At 44.0% G+C, this 22,488-nt stretch overlaps 1 protein-coding gene across 8 annotated transcripts in view; it reads right to left on the bottom strand.

Annotated features, from left to right (window-relative positions):
• The window catches only part of RFX3 (regulatory factor X3), a 351,522-nt gene that overhangs the window by 152,800 nt on the left and 176,234 nt on the right, over positions 1-22,488 (bottom strand). For all 8 annotated transcript variants that reach the window (XM_075597033.1, XM_075597041.1, XM_075597089.1 and 5 more), the window contains one exon: positions 4,553-4,650. In XM_075597033.1, the coding sequence (XP_075453148.1) occupies positions 4,553-4,650 (98 nt within the window). The remainder of the gene's footprint in view (positions 1-4,552; positions 4,651-22,488) is intronic.

Here is a 22,488-nt window from a genome sequence, read left to right as displayed (position 1 = left end):
CACTAGGGGTGAAGTAATTGGACTTATATTCAACTCCGTTTCTAATCTGGATATACATTGGCATTTTGGATACATTTCTACCATGGAAACATCCTTACTCTGTAGCACACGTTTTTGAGGGGGTCATTCACCTCACTCATCTCTAGCTGTGCATAAACAAATGCCCACAAACCTCAATGAACTGAAGCAACGTTGTAAAGAATAGTGGGCCAAAATTTCTCCACAACGATGTGAGAGACTGATAAAGTCATACAGAAAACGATTACTTCAAGTTATTGCTGCTAAAGGTGGTTCTACAAGCTATTGAATCATAAGGTATACTTAGTTTTTCACACATGGCTTCTCCATTTTGGCTTTATTTTTGTTAAATAAATTATGACACGGTGTAATATGTCATGTGTGGTTGTTCATCTGAGGTTGTATTTACCTAATTTTAAGACCTGCTAAGGAACAGATGATTGTTATTATGTCCTGATATGTAAAACCATAGAATTCAAAGAGGGTGTACTTTCTTTTTCACACAACTGTATATACACACACACGATACAGTATAAGTGTGTGTGTATGTATATATATATATATATATCTGGTGTGCGCATCTGTGAGTGGTGCGTATTTCGCCTGGTTCTTGGGCCAGTTTGTTAGGCTTGCCCCCGGGATTTATTGTGTAAGAAAAAAAAAGAAACTAAATGAAAGGAACCTTATACAGTAGATCACCATTCAAGTCTTCCTGCACAGAAGGTGTCTCGTGCATTCCTCCAGTCCACAGCAAGCTGACATTAACATTCCAAATGATTTTACCCACTTCAGAGGCAGTGATACTACCAGACCACTCCTCAGTTACAGTAGTTATTCTGTCAGACACAAAGCCCTACTCCCCATGTATTTATTTACATCACACATGGATGTATTTGACATAATATTGTATATTACAAAATGCAATATATAGGCAATGTACAAAATGCATTAAAGTCAGAAATCTGTCATCCAGAACTTACACACGTTTGTGGATGCTCAACTACCACAACCCTTCCCTAATGCATCCATGGTAATGTCGGTTCATGTGGTGATGGAATTTTACATGAAAAAGGAAGCTTTATAGTGTTAGCAAGAGATGCAAATGTGGACGTCACCGAACCATAATTGACTTCTTTTGTGAGCCATAATTCAGGCCCATAACTCAGTTCCCTTCTGTTTTATTATTACATTACCAATGATATCCCCTCTTAATTTCCATGACCTCAACCACAGTTCTGAAATGTAATTTGTGATATGATAAGAAACCAGCCAGGGACCTGAGCCATGGATATGTTCTCATTATGTACACAGCATTGCAAAGGATGTTATAATCTCCAGGTTCGACCAAACTTTTCTTTATTCTTGCATCCACAAATTGTAATGGCAAAAGACTCTACCCTTATCTTCCAAGATGAATGTGTATAGACATATTGCAGGCGTGCGTACTGCAGCAATACATTATGCATGTGAATGAAGAATCTGACCAGCTTCCTGTTCATTACTAAATTACTTCAACATCTGCCTCCCAAAAGCCAGATTTAACTAAGCCTTTCTTTTGTCACAAACATAAATATACAAGCCGTATAGGAGTTTACTAGAAAGCACTGGATGTAAGCCTGTGCTCACTTTCCCTTTTTTCATGACGGTGTTAGGCTTTCCAACTTTAATTCTCAATAAACTTTGCAAGTGAGTAGTGTTGAAATCTTCCATTTCTTGATTTGTGAAGCATGCCCACAAAGACAATGATATCTAGATGACAAATATCGTTGGGTTACATCTGTGCTGTAGTCTCTAATACTTGCATCTCTAACCATGTCTAATTTGGTACCAGAAATAGGGTGTGAATTTAGTTTATCATCAGAACTGACTGAAAGTTTGTAGGCATTTCCTTTTGTTAGCATTTTCCCAAAAGGGCGTTACTTGTTTGAGAAAGCGCGCTGGATTTTGTTTGTTTTTGAGTAAAAATAATCCTCTAAATGTTAAAGGAGTATTTTTATTCCAAGAAGAGTATCACTAATTATATTTATACACGTGCACACAGTCTATACACACATATAAATATATATACACATATATGCCTACACATACATAATAAAACATACATGCATTTACATACTATATATAGAAATGGAACAGGAGGGTCCACCAAGGGAGAGACAGAACGTGAGCGCACACCCCTCCCCTCCCCCCTGGGATGCAGAGCTGTCAATCAGTGCTCTGCTCTCTGAGATTGCACCTCCGAAGATGGAACAAGTCTGTTCCCTGCAGATGCTATGCTAGTGTATAAATATGCCAGAGGCCAATTTAGAAGGGTCCCACTCATTTAATAGGCATCAAAGACGTCTATACATGTGTTAACGTGACTTCTGTTTGAGGGGCAACATTTTCTGCCATCTGAAATCTGTTCATTTTATAATGAACATAACACTACAAAACTCCCACTGCGCCTTCATTTTAGAAAACAGTACAACTTAAACGTAAATGTACCCTTTACGGTGCGCTTATGATGTCCAGTGAACGTTGCAAGGCCAGCATCAGAAGTTCCGTTAACGCATATACACGTCAGTAACACGTTAAAATTAAAATAAAGCGGAGAATTTGTACACATCACACTGTAATTTAACTTTAACCCCCAGCACACCAGTGCCTTAAAGTTGTCAGTCTTCTAATCTACACAGTTTTCCAGCAATGGAAGACTGCACACGCAGGACCACGTTGGAGACAGAGGTTTTAATCACTGCGCGGCTTGCCTGTAGTGCGTTGTGTAATGCTATGCAGGGTACTGAGGGGCGCCACAAGCAGCGCCGTGATTTACGGCTCTGTGCGTGCAGTCTTTCTCCCACCATTTTTGTAGGCATGAGCACCTATATTGTAATATTAGGCAAATCAGCACTGACATCTTCAATTTAGTAATATACAGATGTAACAGGACTTGGCTGAGTGAGCACCACCACAGCGTTGCAGGATTATCGCATGAAGCCCAATCTCCGGTGTCGCAGCTTTTTGCTTTGTCAGCTGCCGCTCCGGAGACACCAAGTCCTGCTACATCTGGGAGCTTTTATTTCATTATAAATGTTGTTTTGTAAACATATAAACATGCATTTCATTGTAATGCGAATGATATAAATGCTTAGTATATGCTTTAAAATCAGTGTTAACTTTGCGCTGCATTGATAGAATGCCATATCCCTCTAGGGATAAAAACATTCCTCCAAATTTGAAGGGGAGTCATTTTTATCAAATGGCCCCTATGGCTGGTACACTTGTGACCCTTTACATTTAGTGAACGTCATGGCACGTTTGCCTTGGGGTTATTATTTCCCAAGCAATCACATGATTTCAGTGTTGGAATGTCTGCGGCAATGCTGTGCTCATGTTGACACTAAAGAATGGTTTTGTGTAGCTTTTATGTCCTCTGCCATCCCCCGGCCATAATAATTAACACAACCGTCCATTATCAAAGGAAAAGGGTTTCTTTAGTGTTTGCAAAGAGTTAATGAGGCCACCTACTTTTTATTATTAGTATTATTATTATTATTATACCCTGAAAGTGAGCTCGTTATTAATAGTGATGTTGACAGCATACGCATGTTCTCTCTTTTTTTTAAAGCCAGTGAAGATCAAAGTTTAGACAATAATATACCTTAAACCAGTACAGGCTTCCAGGAAAAAGGTCCAGAGTGGTCAAAAACAAATACGTTATACTGTATGTCTGTAGTGTGAAATAAAGTTCCAGTTCCCCATTCAATATGGTGAGAAGCTGGGTCACGCATAAATGGAAGTTAATACAGATTAGCTGCACATTGCTGCACTTTTCATCCTACTGAATATGTGCCTATGTTAGGCTATCACAGTAGTACTCAATCTATTTTACATGGTGACACCATTAAGGGATTTTCTCAATTCTAGAGACAACATACTGTATACTGTACATTTTATTTATGAATTTTTTTTATTCATGAACTCTGCTAAATAATATGTTTACCGTCTTGTGTTTCTTTCTTTTACTACAAACCCAAATGCAATGTGTCAGTCTCCTAAATTTTTTAATGTAGAATTGTAGTTTTGTGTATCCATCTATTTTCTTGAGGCACTCATTTTCGTGGCACTTACTGTAGCTGAGAGCTGCGACCTCATAGACAATCGGAACAGCCCGGTTTAGAATCATTGCTCTGTCCATTTATTAATCACCCATCAAATGGACTAAAAACATACAGACTTGCCAAGACTCCGTTAAATGATTATAACAGGAGTGCCCAAGCAATTATAGCTGCAGAACCATATGTCCATACCCTTATTGCTCTGTAACTGCCTCCAAACAGCAACAAAAAGTCAAAGCTGTGGTAACGCTATGTGGGTTAAATGACAGAAGTAGCGTGAAGCACAGATTATGTTAATGATGAATTTAGCAAGGCTGTGCATTTTGGGCCTACTTTTATCCACATATTCTTTGGCAAGAAGGAGCTTTGCTGGGCCCGCAGTACACACAGATGTTCAGAACACAGATTTCCTTGGAGAAGGAATTCAAACTTACATTGTTCCATTTGTGTAGACTGTATCACTTCCTTCGACGTATTGTACCTGTGCTGGGTAGACGTGTTGCACCTGTTGAATGGTCTGTACCTGCTGCACCTGGAATAAGAAAAGCAAAACAGTGAGTGTACTGTGCTCCATAGGACTGCAACATTTGAACTCTAACATAAAGAGTTCCATGTCTTAACTTTGATTTAGAAAGACCGTGCAACTACTGAAAGCAGCACACAATGCTACTCAATTTATTTTACAGTGTATCCCCTATATATAAATTTATATATATTTACTGTTGCAGGGACAATGCAAAGACACATAGGTTTGTGTGAATATAGGCTTTTTATTTAGCCTTGAAAAAGGTGGAACATAATAGAGCTCGTCTTCAGCATATAAAAGGTTAACAAAAACATAAGTCCTTGATAAGGGCTTTGCCGTTTTCCCAGCAAGATTAAGTCAGGTCCATGATACAGAACAGCAAGCGTTCCTATAGACATTGCAGGCTTTTCTCCCTCCAGAGTTTCAGCATGTGTTTATCTGCTTCAGACAAGACACCAGAACACAGAGTTTTAAGACCCTCTAACGAGCAAGGTGAGCAGATTAATGCAGTCAGCCTGTTCGCAGACTGAGATTTAACCTGGTCAGTGCTGGTCGTTGCATTGTCCCTGCAACATATGGTGGTAGAAGTGGGGATACTGAGCTGTATCCGAAGAGCCATACACAAAAAAATGAACCTTTTTTTAAAGGAGTTTCTGTGTGAACAGGTCAGGAAAAACAAACTACTGCAGCAGCAAGTTCAGCTCCCATGCCAGCAACAGGCAGCGAAGGATGAAAAACAGGCCAAGCAAAACAGCGAACAGGCCAGGCAAAACAGACTACTAATGCAGCAGCAGGCCCAGCTCCTTGCCCAGCAGCAGACAGCACAAGATGAAAGGCAGGCTAAGCACAATTAACTACTACTACAGCAGCACAGGATGAAAGGCTGGTCAAACTACTGGCTCGATCCTCTTTGTCTACCGGACCATAACTTCCAAACAGCCCCACGGTTCGCCTGCGAAAAAATTAATCCGGTCGAGGACCTGGAGACTTTCCTGTTAGCCTTTGAAAGGGTTGCCGAGGCCCACGGCTGGTCCATAGATCGCTGAGCAACCACTTTGGCCCGCCCCTCTTAGGAGAAGCCCAGGCCTCATATCAGGGCCTACCTTCAGATCAGGCTATGAAATAGGGCCAGTCCTGGCCCAGCAAGACTGGGGCAGGGAGCCAAAGAGTCTTGAAAGGTTGCAGACCCCTGGTCTTCCTGATCATCCTTACTGTGTCCAGTCTATCCATGTTGTTGTGATGGAAGAGATATCCTATTATCAGCAGCAGCTGACTGGCACCCATGTGGCCAAGTCACAGGAAGCAACCCCATTTGCAATCCTCGTTGAGGCGTCTGGGACTGAGTGTATTGAGGCTGAAGATCATTTTTGCTTCCAATTGTAGCAATAATTTGTTCTGGTCTCCCCCCGTCCTGCGGTACGTACTTGTAATATGGGCATTAACCGCAAAGTGGATAAGCCGTGATGATGTTTTTAAAATGCCTCGCAACAGGTTGAAATTTTAAATCCTCTTTCCCTTCAGTGTACGCCAAAGCCTTGCGTATCGAAGATCGGTGTAGACATAGGCGTTCCTTCAGCATCCGTGAGGTCTTCCCCGCATAATAAAGGCCACAGGGACAGTGGATGAAATAATCAACAAAACGTGATTCGCAATTTAGATTAGTCCCTAATTTTGATCTGGTTCCCATTGTGGGGATGGTTTTACCCAGAATAAAATACTGACAATTTACGCATCCATGACACTTGTGGACACCTGCCGGTCTTTGGAGCCATGTTGGTTTGGCAGCATATTTCGACACTGGGTCGGCCTGGGTAAAATAATCCCCTAGGTTATGTCCTCTTCTGTAAAAAAAAACTGTGGTGGCTTAATGCAGTTTCGTCCAATCTTCTTATAATTTCTTATAATTTGTTAATATATGATAATGTCTCAGGATACTTTGATTAATGAAGCCTGATGTTGTACTGAACGTACCTATTATGTTAATGCGGTCCTCGCATTTGGATTTAGGTGATGGTTTGAGTAGTGTGCCCGTTTAGTGCTCGCACCTTAGCCAATGCAGCATTAATTTCATGGGTATCATATCCCCTATCCGGAAACTGCTGTGCCATGGCTTGAAGTGCCTGTTCAACTCCTTGTTGATCACTGCTTACCCTTCTAACTCTGAGAAATTGAGAATGGGGTAAACCTTTCTTCAATTATTTATTTATAAAATGTTTTACCAGGAAGAACTGTAATACATTGAGAGTTACCTCTCGTTTTCAAGTATATCCTGGGCATAGAGTTATGATAACAAATAATACATGGTTACAAATACATAGTTACATAATTGAACAGGGTGTACATTATATACAAGATACTGCATGCATAGTTAAAGATAATATATATATAAAAGGCGTATGTAACAGTTATATATCAGATTAAAATGTGAGACAGCTTTAGTTTTGAAAGAACTTAGACTGGTGGTGGATGTGAGAGTCTCCGGTAGATTGTTCCAATTTTTGGTTGCACGCTTAGAGAAGGAGGAGCGGCCGGATACTTTGTTGAGCCTTGGGACCATGAACAGTCTTTTGGAGTCAGATCTAAGATGATAAGTGCTGCATGTGGTAGGGGTGAGGAGCTTGTTCAGATAGACGGGTAGCTTGCCCAGAAAGTATTTGAAGGCAAGACAGGAAATATTAACTTTGCGCCTACACTCAAGTGATGACCAATCTAGTTCTTTGAGCATTTTGCAGTGATGTGTGTTGTAGTTGCATTGGAGAACAAAATGGCATATTGAATTGTAGAGGGTATCAAGTTTGCTAAAGTGGGTTTGGGGTGCAGAGCCATATACTATGCCCCATTGTCGATAATTGGCATTAGCATCTGCTGTGCGATACGCTTTCTGACCAGCAAATTTAGGGATGATTTGTTCCTATAAAGTACACCTAGTTTGGCATAGGTTTTGAATGTCAGGGTATCAATGTGCATCCCGAATGTTAAAAGGGAGTCAAATCATATGCCCAAGTATTTAAAACTAGTAACAGGAGGTAGGGTGGTATTAGTGTTGGTTCTAATCTGGAGCTCAGTCATTGGAAGCTTTAAAATGTTAGCCTGGGTCCCAAATACCATTGTTACAATCTTGTCAGTGTTTAAAAACAGTTTGTTTTGGAAAATCCAATTTTCAAGTCTCAAAAAGTCAGATTGAAGTATGAGTTCAAGGTCGGAGAGGCTAGGGCTGTGTGCATATAAGATTGTGTCATCCGCATACATGTATATTGAAGCTCCCTTAAAAGCTGTAGAAAGATCATTGATGAACACTGAGAAGAGTAGGGGCCCCAGAACAGAGCCTTGTGGGACACCGCAGGTGATATCCAAGGGGTTGGAGTTAAAGCCTGAGATGGACACATGTTGGGATCTACCTGTTAGGTAGGAATGAAACCAGTTTAAAGCATGCTTCCCTATTCCAGAGCACTGGAGTTTGTTAAGCAAGATAACATTATCAACAGTATCGAAACCGTTGCAAAATCTATTAATATCAAGTGTATCAATACAATGGGGACCTAACAGTCAGAATTCGGAGTCCACAGGCATACCTAGCCTGAAAATAAAATAAGCTACCCAGCTCTACTAATCCTTATACCAAAAAAAAAAAAAGGGTGTGGGGGAATAAAACGTTTATCTATGCTGAAAGAAAAGAAATAACATAGATACAACAATCTGTTTGGATACTAGAAATGATAAAAACACTCTATACTGTATGCCCATGCAAAATACAATGGTTGGTTAATTGCAATAGACTTTAGTGCACCAACAGTGAACCTGTAAGGTATATACCTTCATAGGATAAAAACTAAACGATTCAACTATAGTAGTAATCATAGGAGATAAAACTACTCCATGTACCAAAGGAAAACATAATGTTGAAGAAACGGTCTTAATGCAATAGATATTAACTATATTAGATATTCATTTACCACTGAGGCACAAACTTGCAAATGATACGAAGTAACTGATTCAAGATGATATATACTATCTAACTGCATTTCAGGTTCAACATACTGTGCAAGTGTGTATTCAGATGAGCGCAAAATAAGAGGCTATTTTGGTATACCAACCACCCGCAGGGATGACATAGGACATATATTCAACATAGACATGACAACACAGGGCTATACACTATTTATGATACTGGTATTATCAAATTAGATGCTATTAACCAGAGATCAAGAAGACCCTGGGATTGAGGGTGTCTTCACTATCAAATGGATGAATAAATATTCACTCTTAATGATACCATTTTGGACTGCACCAGTCTATAGGCTAATACTGTAACTGCAACCAAGGTGAGCGCTAACCCTTGCATTGTATACTATCCACCTTAAACAAACACTATTGGTTTGCTTTCAACTTTTAATTACTCCTTATGCCATATACTAGTATATATTGTACACGATCCTAATCATTAGGCACTAACATTTGATAGATAGGGTCCTCTATACATTTATAGGGCCATATCCATAGGAGTTTGTCGTACTTCAATAGTGGCTAACATTGCTTTTTATTATGTTAATGTATATATCAATAAAGTATAGATTTTAACACTGTTCAATTTATAGAATCATCAGTACCATTATATTATATTTTTTGGTCTGTTGTGCACCATATAGGGATTTCTTTGTGTGGGCCGTGTCCCCTTGATACGACTCGCCAGTCTCTTTTGATTAGTCTACCCACCTCCCTGGTAGCACACAGTACTGCACTCATTGCACTCAGACCTTAGTTCGAGCAAGGTTACGCATATCTGTTTAGACTCAAAAAGTCAGATTGAAGTATGTGTTCAAATTCGGAGAGGCTAGGGCTGTGTGCATATAAGATTGTGTCATCCGCATACATGTGTATTGAAGCTCCCTTACAAGCTGTAGGGAGATCATTGATGGTGGGCTTGGGGGGGCAATTTAACAGTGTAAATTGTAAGGTGTCTGCAATATAAAATAACACCCCTCCTCCTCTCTTTGACCTATCTTTCCTAGAAATGGAGTATCCCTGAATAGCGATATTTGCATCAAGGTTTTTAGGGGTAAGTCATGTTTCTGTGATTACGATGGCTTTGGGTTTATGTATAAGGCACCATGCCCTTAGTTCATCCAGTTTGGGCAGTATGCTCCGGATATTTATATGGGCGACAGATTGACTTTTTTGGAATTTGAAGGGGATATTCTCAGTTGTATAGGACAGAGTTCAAAAGGGAGGGCCTGGGTTAAGTTCAATATAACCTGCTAAAGAGCGTAACAGTACTAGTAGAAATTTGAGTAGTTGTTTGCAAGTTGTAAATTTGTAATGTTTGCCATTAGAATAAGCGGTGGTTTGTGTGCTGTTTTTCAGAGTTCTCCACCAATATTCAGTAGATAGTGCAAGGCTTTTGAGTAATCCATGCTGTATAATGTTATTGGGTGTATGGGTGTGATGAGGAGGGAGGGGATTGTAATGGACAGAGAGAGTAACATTTCCATGAGACCACAAGAAAGAACAAAGTTGAGATACCTAGCAGGGTCATTATCACAGAGGTAGGTAATGTTGCATGGAGCTGTTGTGAGCCAAGTGAGTGTGGCAGACTAAACAATAGAGGTGTGTCTTTTCCTTGCCAAAATGTTTTGCTGCATTGCAATGCTAGGGCCTATTCAGGGTTTGCAGAGGGAGTTGGTAGGGGGGTTGAGGGGTGTGTGTGGGGGGGGGGGGAGGAGGCCTGGCAGTTGTGTGTCTGTTGGGAGAGGCTGCAGTAAATAAGGTGTACATGGGGGGGCAGAGCAGCCAACAGATTTCCCGGGGCCAAGGACTAGAGTTAAGTCCGGGGCCCCCTCCCTTGACGGTATTGCGAACCCCCCCCCCCCCCATTTCACACCTCACGAGCCCTCTATTTCCCACCCTCTTTCCATGTTTTTCTCTCCCCTTCCTCTCACTCTTACTCGCTCATTTCCTCACTCCCTCCCTCCCCCTCTCCTCTCACTCGCCCCACCTTCCGTCAATTACCCCACTCTCACTTAATCCCCCCCACAAAATACATACCAAAAAATCCCACCCACCTCAATACATAATAAAATCACTCCACCCACCCCCAATGCATTATAAAAAAAAAATAATACACCCCACCCCCCATCCCATATTAAAAAATACAGCCCCCATCCTATATTAAAAAACACACCCCACCCACAATGCACATTAAAAAAAACACACCCCCACAAAAAAAAATACACCCCTACCCCTTATTAAAAAATACAACCCAATGCAATTTAAAGACCCCCACCCCCCAATACATATTTTAAAAGACCCCCACCTCGCCAATACATATTTAACAAGAGCCCCACCTCCCCAATACATATTTAACAAGGCCCCACCTTCATATATATGTGTAATATATATATATATATACTGTGTGTGTGTGTGTGTGTGTGTGTGTGTGTGTGTGTGTGTGTGTGTGTGTGTGTGTGTGTGTGTGTGTGTGTGTGTGTGTGTGTGTGTGTGTGTGTGTGTGTGTGTGTGTGTATATATAAATATACACATACACATATACACAGTTGTGTGAAAAAGAAAGTATACCCTCTTTGATTTCTATGGTTTTACATATCAGGACATAATAACAATCATCTGTTCCTTAGCAGGTCTTAAAATTAGGTAAATACAACCTGAGATGTACAACAACACATGACATATTACACGGTGTCATGATTTATTTAACAAAAATAAAGCAAAAATGGAGAAGCCATGTGCGAAAAACTAAGAACACCCTTACTGCTTCCATTGGAATTAAGATGCTAAGTAGCAGACAGGTGCTGTTAATCAAATGCCCTTGATTAATTGATCATCAGCAAGTGTGACCACCTCTATAAAAGCCGAAGTTTTAGCAGTTTGCTGGTCTGGAGCATTCAGGTGTGTGTTAACACAATGCCAAGGAGGAAAGACATCAGCAATGATCTTAGAGAAGCAATTGTTGCTGCCCTTCAATCTGGGAAGGGTTATAAGGCAATTTCCAAACAATTTAAAGTCCATCATTCTACAGTGAGAAAGATTATTCAAAAGTGGAAAACATTCAAGACAATTGCCAATCTTCCCAGGAGTCGACGTCCCAGCAAATTCACCCCAAGGTCAGACCGTGCAATGTTCAGAGAAATTGCAAACAACCCAAGAGTTACATCTCAGACTCTACAGGCCTCAGTTAGCATGTTAAATGTTAAAGTTCATGACAGTACAATTAGAAAAAGACTGAACAAGTATGGTTTGTTTGGAAGGGTTGCCAGTCGAAAGCCTCTTCTCCCTAAAAATAACATGGCAGCACGGCTTAGGTTTGCAAAGTTGCATCTGAACAGACCACAAGACTTCTGGAACAATGTCCTTTGGACAGACGAGACCAAAATGGAGATGCTTGGCTATAATGCACAGCGTCACTGTCAAGCACGGTGGTGGAGGGGTGATGATTTGGGCTTGTTTTGCAGCCACAGGACCTGGGAACCTTGTAGTCATTGAGTCGACCATGAACTCCTCTATATACCAAAGTATTCTAGAGTCAAATGTGAGGCCATATGTCCGACAGCTAAAGCTTGGCGAAAATTGGGTCATGTAACAGGACAATGATCCCAAGCACACCAGCAAATCTACAACAGAATGGCTGAAAAAAAAGAATGAAGGTGTTGCAATGGCCCAGTCAAAGTCCAGACCTCAACCCGATTGAAATGTTGTGGCTGGACCTTAAGAGAGCTGTGCATAAACAAATGCCCACAAACCTCAATGAACTGAAGCAACGTTGTAAAGAAGAGTGGGCCAAAATTCCTCCACAACGATGTCAGAGACTGATAAAGTCATATAGAAAATGATTACTTCAAGTTATTGCTGCTAAAGGTGGTTCTACAAGCTATTGAATCATAAGGTATACTTAGTTTTTTACACATGGCTTCTCCATTTTGGCTTTATTTTTGTTAAATAAATCATGACATGGTGTAATTTGTCATGTGTTGTTGTTCATCTGCGGTTGTATTTACCTAATTTTAAGACCTGCTAAGGAACAGATGATTGTTATGTCCTGATATGTAAAACCATAGAATTCAAAGAGGGTGTACTTTCTCTATCACATGACATATATATATATATATATATATATATATATATATATACAGTGTTCGACAATTATATACATTTACACGCCCGGGGCGTGTGGATTTAACCCCCGGGCGAGTAAATATTGGCCCAAGCAGCACACGTGTATTTTTTAAAATTTCCCGCGCTCGCGCTGCTGTTTTTCCCGCGCTCGCGCTGGAGAAAAAAAAAAAACCGGAGGCGGGTTCATGTTGTTGGGGGAGATTACCCCGCCTCCGGCTCTCTGAGCAACTTTCCCTCCTCAACGCTTCCACTCCTCCCACTTCCGGCAGCCAGCCCCTTCCACGCCTGTCTGCCTCAGGCCCGTGCAGGGCCATCTGTCACCCCCCCCCTCCCATCGGGCCATCCGCCCCCCCCCCCCTACCCCAATCTCTCCCGGCCTCAGTGACCCCCCTCACCCCAATCTCTCCCGGCCTGCGTGACCCCCCCTCACCCCAATCTCTCCCGGCCTCAGTGACCCCCCTCACCCCAATCTCTCCCGGCCTCCGTGACCCCCCCCCTCACCCCAATTTCTCCCGGCCTCCGTGACCCCCCCTCACCCCAATCTCTCCCGGCCTCTGTGACCCCCCCCTCACCCCAATCTCTCCCGGCCACCGTGACCCCCCCTCACCCCAATCTCTCCCGGCCTCCGTGACCCTCCCTCACCCCAATCTCTCCCAGCCTCCGTGACCCCCCCCCGACACCCCAATCTCCCCCCCGACACCTGTGACCCCCCCCCCCGACACCCCAATCTCCCCCCCGATACCCGTGACACCCCCGACACCCCAAATCTCCCCACTCACTCCCAATCTCACCTCCAACTCCGTGTCCCCGGCCTCCGGTGACCAGCCGCATCACTAGCCCCCCCACTCCTCTCTCCCCTGTGTCCGGATCCCTCACTGCCACCCGGTGACCCGCAGCGACAGCCGCCGAGGCCGAGGGCGACACCCGGCCTGCCGCTTCCTCGGCTGTCACAGAGACCGGAGACCACAGCGATCCACAGTGAGTAAGGGGGGGGGGGGAGAGAGAGTGTGTGTAGGGGGGGAGAGAGAGTGTGCGTGTAGGGGGGGAGTGTGTGTGTGTGTGTAGGGGGGAGAGTGTGTGTGTGTGTATATGTGTGTGTGTGTGTATATATGTGTGTGTGTGTGTGTGTGTGTGTGTGTGTGTGTGTATATATGTGGGAGTGTGTGTGTGTATATATATGTGGGAGTGTGTGTGTGTGTGTATATATGTGTGAGTGTGTATATATGTGTGAGTGTGTATATATGTGTGAGTGTGTGTATATATGTGGGAGTGTGTGTATATATGTGGGAGTGTGTGTATATATGTGGGAGTGTGTGTATATATGTGGGAGTGTGTATATATATGTGAGAGTGTGTGTATATATGTGGGAGTGTGTGTATATATGTGGGAGTGTGTGTATATATGTGGGAGTGTGTGTATATATGGGAGTGTGTGTGTGTGTGTGTGTATATATGGGAGTGTGTGTATGTATGTGTGTGTGTGTATATATATATGGGAGAATGTGTATGTGTGTATGGGAGTATGTGTGTGACACCAGAGGTACCCCCCCCCCCCCCCCAATCAGTCACCTGCCCCGGTCAGTCAGTCACCCCTGTCCCGGTCAGTCAGTCACCCCTGCCCCGGTCAGTCACCCACCCCTGCCCCGGTCAGTCAGTCACCCCTGCCCCGGTCAGTCAGTCACCCCTGCCCCGGTCAGTCAGTCACCCCTGCCCCGGTCAGTCAGTCACCCCTGCCCCGGTCAGTCAGTCACCCCTGCCCCGGTCAGTCAGTCACCCCTGTCCCGGTCAGTCAGTCACCCCTGTCCCGGTCAGTCAGTCACCCCTGTCCCGGTCAGTCAGTCACCCCTGCCCCCTCTCTGGTCTCCCCCCGTCTCCCCTCTTTCTGGTCTCCCCCCGTCTCCCCTCTTTCTGGTCTCCCCCCGTCTCCCCTCTCTCTGGTCTCCCCCCTCTCCCCTCTCTCTGGTCTCCCCCCTCTCTCTGGTCTCTCTCCATCTCTTCCTCTCTCTCCATCTCTTCCTCTCTCTCCCTCTCTCTCCATCTCTTCCTCTCTCTCCCTCTCTTCCTCTCTCTCCCTCTCTCTCCCTCTCTTCCTCTCTCTCTCTTCCTCTCTCTCTTCCTCTCTCTCTCCCTCTCTCTCTTCCTCTCTCTCCCCCTCTTCCTCTCTCCCTCTCTTCCTCTCTCTCTCTCCCTCTCTCTCTTCCTCTCTCTCCCTCTCTTCCTCTCTCTCCCTCTCTTCCTCTCTCCCTCTCTCTCCCTCTCTCTCTCTTCCTCTCTCTCTTCCTCTCTCTCTCTCTCTCTCTCTCTCTCTCTCTTCCTCTCTCTCTCTCTCTCTCTCTCTTCCTCTCTCTCTTCCTCTCTCTCTCTCTCTTCCTCTCTCTCTCTCTCTCTCTCTCTCTCTCCCTCTCTCTCTCTCTTCCTCTCTCCCTCTCTCCCTCTCTCTTCCTCTCTCTCTCTCTCCCTCTCTTCCTCTCTCTCCCTCTCTTCCTCTCTCTCCCTCTCTCTCTCTCTTCCTCTCTCTCTCTCTTCCTCTCTCTCCCTCTCTATCCCTCTCTCTTCCTCTCTCTCTCTCTTCCTCTCTCCCTCTCTCTCTCTTCCTCTCTCTCTCTCTCTCTCTCTCTCTCTCTCTCTCTCTCTCTCTCTCTCTCTCTCTCTTCCTCTCTCCCTCTCTTCCTCTCTCTCCCTCTCTTCCTCTCTCTCCCCCTCTCTGTATCTGGATATCTTATTTACCCTATATATCTTAACTGTCCTATACTACACCAAAATAACTTATACTGCTTTCTTCCAGATCTGACTCAAGATTCACACAGAAGACATCGGAACCCCCCCTAACCCAGAAGACAGGTAGGGAACACATCCCCTCCAACTTATAACATTGCGGGAAGGAGGTACCTGGACATTGAGGGACTGCGGATCAGGTAAGATCCCAGGCGGGATTGTTGCTTTAGATATTGTGAAGCGGGGACGTCCAGACACTGGTTAAGGGGTTCAGGAAACTAGTCAGTCATTCACCTGTGGCTTTTATTTCTAGATCCGACATTTACACACACACACACACACACACACACACACACACACACACACACACACACACACACACACACACACACACACACACACACGTAACAAGGACTAATTATAGTATAATGTAATAAATACATTTGTCAAAAACGAATGTTGTTCTGACTAGGAATTTATTAAATGTATTTTATTTATATATTTTATTTTAAAGCAGGGTTGGGGGCGGGGGCGGGACTAGGTGGCGAGTAGATTTTTTGGTTGGGCGAGTAGATTTTTGAGTGATTTGTCGAACACTGTATATATATATATATATATATATATATATATATATATATATATATATATATATATATATATATATATATATATATATATATAATATTAAGGTTATTGTGGGTAAAAAAAGTGACAAAAACCCTCCACAGCAAAGCATATAGCAAATGGAAATGTATAACTGTATGCTCATTTGCATGTCTTAGACAGGTCTGTAACCCCGCCTTTCACCATTATAACCCAGCACACAGCACTTCCACTGAAGCAAGGGATTCTGGGAAATGACATGCAAATGAGCACACAGTGTCACCTTTTGCTTCAAAACCATTCAACATGGTTCCCCTATAGCAGTGATGGCAAACCTTTTTGAGCCCAAGTGCCCAAACTGCAAACCAAAACGACTTATTTTTTTCAAAGTGCCAACACTGCAATTAAACCTGAATAACGAGGTTTTAGTTTAGAAAAAACTTACCTGATTTGCTGGAATCGGTGTGGGGTCAGTCCCCTGTCGCTCCGGTCGCTCCGTTCACTCCAGTCGCTCCTGTGATGTCCGTGTGTCAGGTGATATCCCACGCAGGTGCGTCAGATGTTTGAGAGCGGGGGGCGTGCCCACAGAGACGGCTCGGCATGCCGGCAGCGGCACGCGTGCCATGCGTTCGCCATCACTGCCCTATAGGCTTAAGCTTACTGCATGGTCACAGCTTTGAGCACAACCAAGGTTAAGATGCATAGCCAGTAAACCCACCCACAGACAGACTGTTTCGACCTTAATGGGTCTCTTCAGTGTGGGGTTGGTTATACTGGCTATGCAAAAACGAAGCAAGGGATAGGTTTTACCATACTTGGTTAAGTTATGGTGGGTAAAAAAAGTGTCAAAAACCCTCCACAGCAAAGCATATAGCAAATGGAAATATTACTGTATCTTAACATTGGTTGTGCTCAAAGCTGTGACCATGCAGCAAGCTTAAGCCTATAGGGGAACCATGTTGAATGGTTTTGAAGCAAAAGGTGGCACTGTGTGCTCATTTGCATGTCATTTCCCAGAATCCCTTGCTGCAGTGGAAGTGCTGTGTGCTGGGTGATAATGGTGAAAGGCGGGGTTGCAGACCTGTCTAAGACATGCAAATGAGCAGTAATATTTCCATTTGCTATATATATATATATATATATATATATATACACACATATATACATATATACGTTTCGGTCCCCCAGTGGACCGAAACGTCGGTTTATGTGTCTTTTCCAATACAAAAACTTGTGATCAAACTTACGAGAGTGCTGTCTCCTGATCTCGTGCTTCAAACGGTATTGTATGGTTTATTATTACCCAATTTTTTCTACTTGCAAGTGGAGTGCCGGCTGCTTCTGTGGATTATATATATATATATATATATATATGCAAAAAGGAGAGAGGAGAGAGTGCACACCCCATAGTGTAAAACCGTAAATTTATTGAGGGGAAGGGGAGGGGGTAAAAAATGCACTCACAACGGTACAAGTATTAAAAGCATATCGTGATCATAATCACCACCAATCGGCTCCGATTACCTTTATTACCTTTATATCACATTCAGCTGTGTACCACGGAACCATTAGGGTATATATATGCAGACATATCACTCTTCCACACTTCCCTTTGAAAAAGTCACCCGTGTGTGACGAAACGCGTCAGGGAGCGTCATCACGTAGACGCACAGACACTACGTCATCACGGAGCGCAGGAGGAAATCTACTCGAGCGCCGGATACCACAGAGACCCGCGAGCAAAGCTGTTCTTCCTTGGGACACTTGGAACTTGTCTCCTAATCATCCACCAACCCAGGAACTCTTGCAACAGTGTGGTTCATCCATCTTTGGGACCGAGGGTCTTCTACAATATCTATACAGTTACCGGATGGTGGTGATTATGATCACGATATGCTTTTAATACTTGTACCCTTGTGAGTGCATTTTTTACCCCCTCCCTCCCCTTCCCCTCAATAAATTTACGGTTTTACACTATGGGGCGTCCGCTCTCTCCTCTCTCCTTTATGCAGATTCCATTCAGATGTGGTTCATCCCCCTGAGAGCAGCCAGAGACCCCCAAAACCAATCTTCATTTTCATCATTGGACTATTACTTTGAGGACTGGTTTTTACCCTCTTTATTTTTTGTGTATTTTTTTATAGATATATTTTTTACATATAATTTTTCCTTGTTATATATGTGTATGGTAATATTCATCACAGCATATATTATATATAGGATATATCTGTATATTCACCAAATCAGTTTAGGCACTTAGTTTAGATTTTATATATTGATTCACATTAGCATTTACACCCCTACTAGGCGCTGCTTTATTGTTTTGTTCGTCATATATATATATATACACACACACACACACACACACACACACACACACACACACACACACACACACACACACACACACACACACACACACACACACACACACACACACACACACACACACACACACACACACACTGTGTGTGTGTGTGTGTGTTGTGATACCATCACTGTTCTCTAGGTGCTGGAATAGGGCAGCTAGAGGACTTTTCAGCTCTCAGAGAGTTAATCTTCCTTAGAATAGCTAAATCAGCTGCAGTTAATCAGCCTGGTCTGACTGAATGAAGAAGTGTTTTAAAAGACACAGGAAGCTGCCAGATTGAGAGAGATTGCTGTCCCAGAGAAGGGGACAGAGAAGTGTCCTCACCAGCGGTGGAAGCTGGCACAGACCTCTAGGCCTGCTGGACAGTGGTCGAAGAGCCTGCTGGGTCTGCCTGGGTCATTAATCCCAGGAAGAAGGAAGGACAAGAGACTGTGCTGAAGCGGGGATGTCCTGTCCTTGGCATTGGACTTACAGAGAGATTCTCTGAGCTCACGTAAGGCCGAGTTCCTTTAGGAAGGAAGGATGCAAGGCCGCGCTGAAGCGGGTACATCTGCTCCAAACACTGGACTAACAAATAAGCAAACAAACCCTTTATTGCCGTGTGCAGAAACTGTGTAGATTGTTGCATATACCAGGGCATGTTTTGGGGGTGGGATCCAGCTTAGCTGGCCATCAAGTTAGTAAGGGTTAAAGCTACTGTGTAGTTAGTTATCCCTAAAGGGAATCGGTGTTATTTTTATGTTTTGTTTTGATTTAAAGGGACAGTGGGCCTGTTGGTGTATGATTGAATCCCTGTAAATAAACCCCATATAGAGAAATACAATATTTCCTGCCTTAATTTGGAACTAAAAGAGACTGCAATGGGGGGAGTGGGCATCACAGTTGATGGAGAATGCAGGCAGTCCAAAAAGGCAATGAGCAGCGGATACTGTGCGTTTGAGGGTTAATGCGGGGATTTAAAATGGCCGCCCAACTGAAGTGAAAAAAATAAACTCTGCAAGTAAAGTCTGTCCAACTGTGTATGACCAGTTGTGCTTACAGGATACACAGGGTAAGATATGAAGAATTGAGGAAATAGCGCCTTCAAGAAGTCAAGGTGAAGAATACGCCTCAAAGGAAAAATGGCGGACATAATGTGTCTTCGGTGTAATATGCCTGGCCACACGAAGCAGTGCCCTTTGAGGAAGGAGTGTCCCTGTGTGGCCCCGCAAAAGGAACCTCCGATGTGTTTATGGTGTAAAGAGCCTGGTCACACCAAACACTGCCCCTTCAGGCCGTATGATGATGTTGAGGAGGACTCCTCCTATGGGGTCCCAAGAAAAGGACAGCCTCAGCAGCTAGAGAAATATTTTTTCCAGCGAGCCAAGCAACTACAGCAGCAAGCAACGTGCTGTGGTCCCAAGGAAAATGCAGAAGTTTTCTTTAGAAAGTGCACATTCATTACCACTGAAAGAGAAAGAATGTGTGCCCAGTGCTGCTGATGTGTCACAATCTACCCCAGTAAAGAAAACAAAAACAAGGCTGGTAGGTTGCTTACACAGGAAATTATAGAAATGTGAAAGATGGTCCTGTGATGTCAGTAGGGAACCCCGCTGAAAATGCGCTGCAACCTACCAGACATGAGTTGTATCTTGTCCATGAACAATTAAATAAAGAGCTCGAAGTCTCCCAGAAAGAGATACACATCCTCATCACAGAGCTGGAACTCTCACGCCATGAGATCTACAGGTATGCTCTCAGCACAGAGGTCTGTGAATTGAAGGATGCTGAGGAAGAGATCCTGATTCGTTTAGAGACTAAAAAAAGAGCAAATACAAATCTGAGACAGAAAAATTCAGACTTGACTGACCAGGTCAGTGAAGGAGACAAGAAGCTTCACCTAGTAGAAAAAGTGAAGAAGCAATTGATCCAAGAAAAGTTAGAAGTGCGGGAAGCACTGCAGAATGCCGATAGGATGCTGCAAGAAGAACGTGTCTCCCTGGAGTAGCACACACAAGCAGCGCACCTCCAGCAGAGCCAGCTGCAAAAGCTGCGTGCAAGTCTGCAAGAGGCCAAGGAGAAACAGACAGATGCTGAGGAGAAGCAGCGAGTTTTACAGGAAGCAAGTGTCCAGGCTGCTAACCAAGTACAAGTGCTACAGGAATGGCTGAGTACACAGTATGTCCCCACAGAGCAGTATAAAGAGCTGAAGGCAACGCTGAGTGTCACCAGAACATTGCTAGAGACGGAGCTTAGATGCCAGGTGACTCTGTATGAGAGGGAGCAGGAGAAGGTCCAGAAACTGGAGCAAGAGCTGCAGAAGCAGAGAGGCTGCTCCATACCCAAAAGTCATTACACCCAGGAGAAAGAGGCGTGGCAGACAGAATAAGCAGAGATCCTAGTGACAAAAACTGCAGAGCTCCAAACTATGAAGGAGGCTCTGATGCAAACCCAGAGCAAGCACCGGGAAGAGGTGAAGGCCCTGAGAGGAGACTTGCAGGATCAAATTGATGAGCTGCAGTCGCAGGTTGCTGAGCGCAAGGTACAGCTTGCCGAGAGGGAGGAAGTGTCCGTGCGTCGGGTGACCGGCCTCACACTGCGCTATGAGACTGAGTTTGCCGATACCTGCAAGCTGCTGGACCACACGACCAATGAGAGGGCCCGGCTGCAGCTGGAGCAAGACAAGGTCTGGGAGGAGCACTGACAGCTGCAGGCCAGAATCAGCTGGCTGATGTGGAATCACGACTCAACTCCAAAGAAACTGAACTAGCAGCTGCACTGAGTGGAAAAAGAAATGCAGAAGGACAGCTTCAAGACCTGAGGAATCACCTGGAGTCTGAGCGTATTGGCCGCAAGATAGCAGAGAAACAAAAGCGTGACCGGGGCGAGGAGCTCGAGGCTCTGAAGAGTGAGCGGGATGCAACGTTGGGCTCTACTGCTGCCCAGCAGGAGGTTTCTCAGATGAATTTGGAGAAAAAGGTTACAAAGCTAAAACAGACCCTTGAAAATGTGATTTAATCCCTGTAAATAAACTCCATATAGAGAAATACAGTGTTTCCTGACTTAAAATGGGACTAAAAGAGACTGCAACAGGGTGTGGGCACCACAGTGTGTAATTTGTACAAACTTTTGAACAGAGAAACAATGAAAAAAATAAAATAAAAAATAAAGGGACTTATTGTGAGATGCATTTTATTCCCCCACATACTTTAATCAGAATAAGGGAAAGGAAAAAATAAGTTTGTTGTATGTTAATGATTATACAATATATACCTGTAACAGTGTTTCCCCCACTCGGTGGGAGATTTGGCCATTACTACGTATATGATGCATGATACCTGCTGGTAACAGGAGGGCTGAGCTGTCCACCGATGGTAGTGGGGACACAGGATCAGGTTTCTGGGGTACATTACCCATGTGGTTCTTTAGCAGAGCAGCGCCTCCATCTCCTGTGGGCTCCAGATGTATGGAGGCGATCTCCTACAGTAGAATTACTCCTTCTCCTCCCAGTACGATCACACACCAGGCAGAAGGTGTATTAAACAGGAATGGCTTTATTGGGTCAGCACTAAAAGCACGGCAGTGGTATGCCCAATTATACTCTCAGATCAGCTTTCCAGCCAGATGATGGTCCCTGGACAACCACTACAGGTCAGGGCCCCTGCAGCTGTCCTAGCTCTTCCCTGCCACACTAGTAGAGGCAGGGGAAAGGTCCACACTCACTCTCCCCCAAGGGGAAGAGGAACAGAGAAGGCCCCAATCTCAAGCTCTCTGATGTGTGACCTGCCTCTCTGTGGGGTGAGGAACACCTACTAATTTGAGCGACAAGCTTCCTTAAGTACAGTACAGCTAGGAGGAGGGCACTAAGTCTGACCCCTGATTGGTTATGCTCAGGTCCAGGGACACCGCCTCCCACTGTCACTCAAAGACACTGCAAGGAGTGGGGAAAACCCATGATTACTACTGGCAGCCTGCTCTTACAAGGGCTTACTGCCAGGAGGGGGTGACTGGTAGCCAGAAAACCTGTCCTGGCTACATATATATTAGTGT

The sequence above is a fragment of the Ascaphus truei genome, chromosome 1 (genome assembly GCF_040206685.1).
Source record: "Ascaphus truei isolate aAscTru1 chromosome 1, aAscTru1.hap1, whole genome shotgun sequence".
Lineage (NCBI taxonomy): Eukaryota > Metazoa > Chordata > Amphibia > Anura > Ascaphidae > Ascaphus > Ascaphus truei.
This window is presented reverse-complemented; position numbering and strand designations above follow the sequence as displayed.